Genomic DNA, 8,655 nt, shown 5'->3' on the forward strand with positions numbered 1-8,655 from the left:
GGTCAGACCGGCTCATGTTCAATACCTAAAATGGGGCTATTTACTCACGAGAAGCAGGCGTAAAAGCTATGTGGAGGAAAACGTCAAAAACAGAGAGGTGTTAACGTTTATTATTTAAGACAATTGAACAAAAACGGGCCTGAAGATTCTCTGCTATTCGTTTTGCATTGTCATCGGCAGCGTCTTCATTTTTCTGATAACTGAAGGTAGCAGAAATGATCGCAGACGGGCAAAGACTGTATTTCGAACAAAACAGATCTCCCATATTTTCAAAGAGGTTTCGGGACCGCAAAAGTCAAATGCTTTCAAATGGTATTTTCATCTCAGGATGTTTTGGAAATCCTTGTCAAAAGCAGGAAAAGTCCCATATCACACGTATATACTGTAGTATACAGAAAATAATGACTCAATTCTGTATTGGAGTACTGGTGTCAGGATTGTAGGGGTTAGGATCTGTAGTACTGAAGTACTGAAGGAGTGGAAAAGACTGGGCAGATAGCACCAAGCAGAGAAATAAAGATTCCAAAGCATAGAGCTTGTATCAGTTATAGAGCTCTGAGCTTTGCATCAGTGGACTGTTACATAAGAACAGTCCCAAACGGGCAGAGGCCATTTGGCCCAATCCAGCCCACTTGGTAGTCAGTTGCTAACTAATCTATGGATCACAGCTGGTAACTAATCCAGGGATCTCATCCTGGTGTTTCTTGAAAGAATCGGCTTCAACAACGCGACTGCGTAGCTTGTCCCATTTACGATGAATCGTACCCTCAAGTCAAGTACGCGTCCCATTTCTGGCTGATGCTTTGTGCTCTGCTTCCTTCTCATCCTGTTATGCATGAAATGAAGTACAGGCTAGGAATCTGAATGCTCTGCAGGTTCTCAGTACAATGGCCATGGAGGGGTATTCAGCATATAGACCATGGGAAAGAGCAGTCACCGGAAGTAACTGCTCATGCGGTAGGACGTGCTACACATGCATCACCCCCCAAGTAGGAAAGTTGATTATAGTGGCAGAGATTTTTAAAAGGGGTGGGGACTGTGGTATTGCTGCAAGGCCAGGTCGCCTCTGTTCCTGCAAGCATGGGATAGCTGGGTTTGTAATCTAGGGCAGAGTCTCAGGGGGGAAAAACAAACAACAGATTGATAGAGGTAGTAATCTTCATGAATCATTCCGCAATGCTGTTTTTTTTTAAAGACAGATTTATCTCACTGCTAAAATTCTAATCAAGTCTGTTATCTTTGTGCCGCAGGTTCAAAACCAGCTGGAGGTCCCAAGAGGCAGACGAAGGGCACGGATCTCAAGTTTGTTGGGAAAAGAAGAAGATTTACCTTCCTGTTCTGGGGGGGGGGTCTTCCCTGTTTCCTCCTTAGTCTAGTTTTTCATTGCATGTAAAGAGGCGTCTGTAGGTCTCTCTCTGCACGTGCTCGTCTCGCCTTTTTTCCCTGCTGGCGGAGAGGGGGACCCCGAACGTTCGAATGCATTTGTCACTAGATACCATGAGCATGGTGGACGACAGCTGCCTCTCGCCTGGGAACTTCCACGAGATGGTGAAGGCAGGGGGGGCCTCGGCGGGGGGCCGCGTGCACAGCATCGACGTCATCCTGGGCTTCAGCAAGGACCAGGACCCTCTGCTCAACCCTACAGGGGCCCCCGGAGCCCAGAAGGGTGGCGTGGAGAGTCTGGGGGACCCGGGCAAGCCAGATGCATCTCACCCCTATGGGCACCTGCCCCCTCTGAGAGATGGCCCCGACCAGGCCAGCTTTCATGGTAAGGCCCACAAGACCCACACAGACACTAGTAACTTGAGTAGCTTTTAATATTGTGTTTTCCTGCAAGATATCCTGCTGAGACTAGTGGCCATCAAAGCACTAGGGTCCCTCCCACTGTAGAGAGCAGCAGAACCATAGAGATACAACTGGGGCTTCAAAGTGTTGTCCAGCTCTGCAGACACATAGATGGTCATAGGAACAAGTAAAGGTTGATTCCACACTGAAAAGAGAAGAAGGCTCCACAGCCGAAACGTGGTTTCTCTCTTCTCTTTTCAGCAGGGAACAAACCTTTACTTGTTCCTTTGCAGCCTACACATACTGACGTAGCTCCCCACCCGAACTACTAGATGGTCATAGACTGAGATATGGTCACTGCATGGGTGGACCACAGTAGGCTGACCATGGATGAGTACACCAGTGAGCCAACAGGTTTACTGGCTTTTATTTCCACCTCACTCTCCAATAATTCGTTGAATCAGATGGCAAGAGGCATAGGAAACCTTGGCAGTAAGGCTCTCCAGGGCCAGGGTCTCACAGGAACTGCCGAAAGCCCTGCGCAGAATAAAATGCTCCTGTAAAAAATTCATTGTCCTAATTATGTACAAGATCCAAATTTTTTATCCAGGTCTACCATGTCATTTCCTTTGAATGCAGGGGATAGGCAACTCCATCACAGTGCTTAGATCCCCTTCTCTTTGACTCTGGCCATGTTCATGAAGTAGCCTTGGTTAGTCAGGCCAGTTGTATTATAAATGCATATGCTAAGCGCAGTTTTTCAAACAAGGCTTTTGCCTTGTGTTCAGATAGCGGCCGAATGATTTAGTCATGTGTTTGTTATACGGAAAAAGAAAACCGCGGTGTCAAAATGCTTTAAACATAATTTACTGCCCGCCACCTGCCAGGGTTTAAAGATGCCGGCTGAGAGCATTTGAGCATGTATTCCAGAGCAAATTATCCTATCAAATCAAGTGTACGGCAGCAGCACTCGGGTCACATGGGTTTTCATTTGATCTGAGCACGTAGTTCGTTAGACGTCTGACTTGTATTAATTAGACCGAATAAGAACAAACTAAATTCCAGGATTTTAGGTAATGATGCAGTCTTGTTCCCTGTTGAGGACTTTGGGACCAGCCCAGTAAATCACTTTCGTGAACAATGTGCTGTACAGTGACAAATTCTGAATCCATTCTTACCCTTGTGTAATGTAACAGGCACAACAGCACCTTCTGTTTCCCCATCTTTAAGTTTTTGCTATTTCTGGGGCTTCAGTTTGGCTTTTTAGGATATATTGTTATCTTTCGTAGTTGAAATTGGACCGTGTTAGAGTGTACCTGGATTCATATGGTACTCATGAACCAGGTAGACTATTTTTCTAAGTCGTGATTGGTTTTGGGACTTTGATCTGTTCAGACTGAAGAAACCTACAGTATATGGGGCTAAACCTCTAGGCTCAGGGGTCTGATTTGGTGATTCAGATGTGGTTCTGGAAAATAAGGAGGGTCAGGCTTGGCTCTGTACCGTTTTCTCATACTGTAGAAAACTGTGGATCAGTGATGATGACCTTTTTATCATTTGCATGTCTTTCTCATCCTTATCCTTGTGGAGCACTATGTGTGCACAGTATTGAAGAAGGGTCAATCATGGTCAACACGTAGAGAGAAACGTAGAAGGACTAAAGAGTACTGTACATGTTACAAGTATAACATGAGAGAAGATTGAATATTTTGACTGCACATGGATGGGCAGAAACAAGACTTTAAAGAATGCCCCTTACGTTCACAAAAGAACGTGTTCCTCGTTTTTTTTTTCAGACCCCTTTCATCACTGGATCAGAATGTTCTTTTAGACAAAGAGACATTCTTTCACTGTAAACACGCTGCCCTGCTCCGCGGAGTCCTGGAGAGTTCCGACAGAATGACAGGCAGTGAGGCGGACTGTAACCCCTGCCCGACCTCCGCCTTTGTCCTGGTGTCACACCCTGACGGAGCGCCGAGCGATCTCCAGACTTCCAGGGGCTTTGCCAGCGTCTGTTAATGAGAGGAGGATCAGCAGGCCTAAAAAGCCTGTCCTCATTAGTTAATTGAGGCCCCCTTTGTGTGGGAGAGCAGGGGCGGGCATATTGAGTTTCAGAAAGGCACCTAGGTGTGGGAGGCCGCCAGGGCCACACAAACACAGACTCACAATGAGTCTAGCCCCAGGTAACATTCTTCTGAAGGTGGCCTGCAATCCAGACATCAATTAAAGCCCAGATGAGAGGGGTTTAGTACTGTACTTAACCAGCTGGGTCCGTAGGACAAAAGATGAGGAAAGTGAGACATTACTCCAGCTGCCCTAAAGCTTTTACCCTCCTGTAAGTGGAATCGAGTGGCACAAACGTCAGCAGTGGCACAAACGTCTTTTTCAGATTTTCGAGAGATACGAAATAAGGAGTGTGTAATGCACAACCTCTTCTGCTGTTTGGCTTTATATACAAGCGCTGCTGCCAGTCTGAAGAAAATCATGTCTTGGGGGCTGGGGAATGGAACAACGTGTCCAATTTCAAACCCAAACCCAAGGTGTCAACACTTTTGAACCCCAGACCTGAAAATGATTCATATGAACAATTCCTGCACCAGATTCAAGATGGCTCTTGAGGCTAGTCTAACACAGCCTCGGCATCCCACTACAGTGCATGCTTTTATGTCAGTTCATTCTTCATCATTGCAGTGGTCTTCGGCAGCAGGATCAATTAAGTAATTAAATGCCAAATGAGTGAATGAATAATGTACCAATGGGATCAAAGTCCAGCCACAGAATAGAAGTGTCAAATCTGATAGCAAATGATAGCAAAGCTGTAAATACAGATGAAGTCTGCTGTTATGCATTTTTATTACAGTATCAGTCTTAAAGATGTGTGTTGATGTTAAGATAGTTTATGCCTCTGTTCTGACAGTTATCAGTGGACAGCAGCTACAGTCTCTCATTGCATGTCTGCAAATTAGACATGTAGGTTGGGTTATTATTTCAATGAAGTGATGCCTGTCCATTTTTGCTGCACTTCTGCTGAATCAATGCTAATCAATCCTTAGTTAGATTAAGGCTGGGAGCACATGGAAACTATCAGCAGGATTAACAGACTACATCTGTTTGCAGGAGGATTAGGGTTAAGACTGCAGTGAAAGCGCTGGTAATGTGTCACTAACAAGTGGCTTGCCTGTTTTTAGTTCTTGCAACAAAATGGGAAGAACTTTAACCTGTGAAAGTATCAGCTTTTTGTATGAATATGATGGTGGGCTATCTTTTGCTATTTATTGAGTGCAATTAAATTATAAAGTGCTACAGCTGCTAGGAAATAAGAGACTAAATCTGGTTAGTGGTGCATTTGGGAGTGCTGTCTGTTGAGAGCAGTGCCTTTGGGTGTTGTAGTCACTTTCAGGTTGGCAAAGAAACAGCTACTTCCTCCACCTGCTTGTAGCCAGGCAGGATTCTGTGAAATTCAAGGAAATACAATTCTGTGAGATAAAATAACTCGTCTGGTGACTGACCTGAAAGAGAAAAGAACGAGACTTCCACTGTTGCACAAACAAATGCTGAACAGGCATGCACAAGGCAAAGGGAGCTGGGCATCACAGAGTGGGAGGAAACAAATGAGACAAGTGCTCTTTTCTCAGGATGTAGAAGCAGCATGGGTACAGAGTTGCTGTCCCATCTGACATGCCTGTGTAGAGAGCATGGGCTGAGGGGCCTTCTGTGGTTCCTTGTCCATCTACATGGTAGCTTTTAATCACGAGATCAGAGACCGGTTCTGAGAATTCTGAACATCTGGTTTTCTGCTGACGAACTAGTTTGATCCCCAAAAATTTAAATTAATTTGATCTTCAGTGTTAATGTACTATACTCTACAACTCAAAGTAGGAGCATTGAGTTGAATCTTTTGCAATGCATGTATGTTTGGTACAACTTCCTTGATTGTATAGCTTATTTATCATTCTATCCATTTAGCTGTATCGAAATGCATATTCAAAAGTAGCTGAATTGATCTGAAGGAAGATTTTTAACCACTGGTCATTGCTGGTGCCTGGGAATGCTGTCCAAGGTGCTGAATTCTATCTGTGCTGGCAGGTTAGGTTGCTCAGGAGTGCTGGAAAACATGCAGTTTGTCCAGTTGTCCAGGCGCAAGCATGCTGCTGTTTCTGGGGGTGGAGTTGATGGTGGTGGGGCGTTGAGGTCATCCCTGGGCAGAAAACGCATCCAGCAGTCTGGTCCTGAAACCATCAGGTGAACCAAGTCCAAAGGCCTGTGTGTTTGTATCACAAGAGCTAAGAGCGGTCTGTAAAAAAACAAGGAAAAAAATCGCAGCTTAATGGGATTTCCAAAAAGATTACCAAAAGGTATTTGCAGAGTTTTGAAACCAGCTACTTCAATAGGATATTCCTGATAAAACAGGACAGTGAGGAACATTCCGAGTTTGAAGCAGGGATTCAGTTCACCCAGTGCAGAATGATTACACTGGTCACAGTAAAGAAACAGGCATTTTGAAATGACTGCCCGCACAGTGAGAAAGCAGGTCTATCTGTCTGAGTGCTGCTGCTCCCCTGTCCTGTACTGCGGGCGCCTCACCTGCCCTCTGCTCTGAGCCTGGCTCTCCTGCTCTGTCCAGACTCCGGCCTCTTCTCCAACAAGTGCGAGGGGGAGCTGAGCGAGCTGCACAAGACCATGGAGCGAGACGGCCCGTCCCCCGAGCCCCTGGAGGAGGAGCAGCAGCCCAAGAAGAAGCACCGGCGCAACCGCACCACCTTCACCACCTACCAGCTGCACGAGCTGGAGCGCGCCTTCGAGAAGTCCCACTACCCGGACGTGTACAGCCGCGAGGAGCTGGCCATGAAGGTCAACCTGCCTGAAGTCCGCGTGCAAGTAAGCAGAAGCGCCGACCCTCTCTTACAACCACCAGAGCAGCTGGCCTTGCTTTGGACGTCCCCTGCTAGCAAGGCTGTTAGTGCTTTTGCTTCACAGCTCCAGGCTCCTAAGTCCAGTTCCAGCTGCAGGCGTCTGTAGAGTTGCACTGCATCTTCTCCCTGTGTTTTAGTGGGGTTTTGTTGAGTGTTTAGTGTTTTCTCCCAGCCCAGAGACACGCCGGAGTGGCTCGACAGATTATTCTGAACTGTCCCTTTCTCTGTGGCTCTGTGACAGCTTGGCGTGCTGTCCGGGGACAGAGACGTCCTGTGTGCTTTAAGGCCCTGCATTTCTGGGACAGGATCTGTCTTCCTGTGACCCCCTCCGAGCTGCAATAGCAAATTTAGACTCCAAGGATGAGTGCTCATGGTTATCCCCTATTGAGCTTTTGTAATGAAATGGCCACTTTACTCGGTGGCTCGGGTGAAATGTGCTAACGTCTGTTTCATGTCCCCTCATAGTGTTTTTTCTCTTAAGAAACAGGGAGTGTAAATGAATTTCATTAAAGCAAGAAGAGAAAGGAAAATGCCACAAGCCCGGTGCCCCACCATTAAATCTGGTTGATGTCTTTCCCACTCTCCAGGTGTGGTTCCAGAACCGGAGAGCCAAGTGGCGACGTCAGGAGAAGATGGACGCCAGCACCATGAAGCTGCACGACTCGCCCATGTTGTCCTTCAACCGGCCCCCCATGCCCAGCAATGTGGGGCCGATGGCCAACTCCCTCCCCCTGGACCCCTGGCTCACGTCTCCCCTCTCCAGTGCCACGCCTGTGCACAGCATCCCGGGGTTCATGGGCCCCACGCAGGGCCTGCAGCCCGGGTACCCCAGCCACAGCTTCCTCAACACCCCCCCTCCCATGGGCCAGGGCATGCAGCCCATGGCACCCCCACCCTACCAGTGTCCCGCCACCTTCACTGACAAATACCCCCTGGAGGATGTGGACCAGAGGAGCTCCAGTATCGCCTCCTTAAGGATGAAAGCCAAGGAGCACATTCAGTCTATGGACAAAACATGGCAACCCATCTGACGAACTGGAGAAAGTCTCCTCCGGGGAAGAAGCATAGGAGAAAAAAAGACAGCTCTTGAATTTTTCTTTTCTACAGTGTCAACAGTTATTTTGTGAAGCTCGGTGACGAAGTACACTGGCTCCTCCCGACACAAAACCGGTGAAGAAAAAAAATCGGTGGCTTTTTTTTCAGGGTCCCTACATCTCACCTCCACGCACTCTCTGTCTGTGGCTCAGCCTGCGAGCGAAGGGGCTTGGCACCCCGATTTGTTTGTGATGATGATTGTTGGTGAAGTTGTCCTTGGTACCACGTCATTCCCATAGGACATCTGCGCTACACAATCGACAGCCTGACAAGGTAAGGGATTTGAACTGTGCAAACACTCGAGAGGAGGTGCCTGTTAATTCTGGGAGAGAACTGGACTTTGCTCATGAAAAGGGCTGCTTTAGATTAAAGGCTTTTCACCTTACCACTCTCATAGTACATGGCCTGGGAGCTACGCAAACCTGCTTCTGCAAACTAAATGCATTTTTCTGATGCAACACGGCTCTCGCAGACGATCTCAGCAGCAATCTGGAAATGGGGATATTCTATCCTGGTCATGATATGGGACTGGTTGATGTCAGTTAGCCTTGTTTAAATGCATCACCATTTGAAAAAGAATGTCCAAAGATTGATGGGGTCTCATGTTCATAAAAAGGGCATGGTGAAGGGTGTGTGTCATATATGGTTAGATAACTATTACAGGCAGACAAGAAGTTAATTTTTTATTGTCTCATGTGCATGGTTGTTTTGTTTCATTGTGTTTTATGAATGTGGGAATTAGATTATAAATCCATTCACCATTTACTGTACAGGAGGCACGTCTTTCAGCAAAAGCTTGTGGGAGAATAGAACAGGCTATCCACTGGCATCTTTCAAGAAATGACCAGATGCAATCACTATA

The 8,655-nt window shown here is 46.9% G+C and overlaps 1 protein-coding gene across 1 annotated transcript; it reads left to right on the top strand.

Moving 5' to 3' along the window:
• The first annotated feature begins 1,476 nt into the window (after positions 1-1,476).
• Positions 1,477-7,809, top strand: rx1 (retinal homeobox gene 1). Its single transcript, XM_088907712.1, has 3 exons — positions 1,477-1,768; positions 6,410-6,663; positions 7,286-7,809. Exons 1-3 carry the CDS (start codon positions 1,477-1,479, stop codon positions 7,727-7,729), a joined length of 990 nt encoding a protein of 329 aa, XP_088763838.1. The 3' UTR covers positions 7,730-7,809.
• The last annotated feature ends 846 nt before the right edge of the window (positions 7,810-8,655 follow it).

The sequence above is a fragment of the Atractosteus spatula genome, chromosome 28 (assembly GCF_055471065.1).
Source record: "Atractosteus spatula isolate fAtrSpa1 chromosome 28, fAtrSpa1.hap1, whole genome shotgun sequence".
Classification (NCBI taxonomy): Eukaryota; Metazoa; Chordata; class Actinopteri; order Semionotiformes; family Lepisosteidae; genus Atractosteus; species Atractosteus spatula.

What these genes read in the sequence shown, in the direction of transcription:
- rx1 (XM_088907712.1), top strand. Translation starts at nt 1,477, where the DNA reads ATGCATTTGTCACTAGATACCATGAGCATGGTGGACGACAGCTGCCTC. An exon ending in CGACCAGGCCAGCTTTCATG is followed by an intron (nt 1,769 to 6,409) that starts GTAAGGCCCACA and finishes TGCTCTGTCCAG; the next exon opens with ACTCCGGCCTCTTCTCCAAC. An exon ending in TGCCTGAAGTCCGCGTGCAA is followed by an intron (nt 6,664 to 7,285) that starts GTAAGCAGAAGC and finishes CCCACTCTCCAG; the next exon opens with GTGTGGTTCCAGAACCGGAG.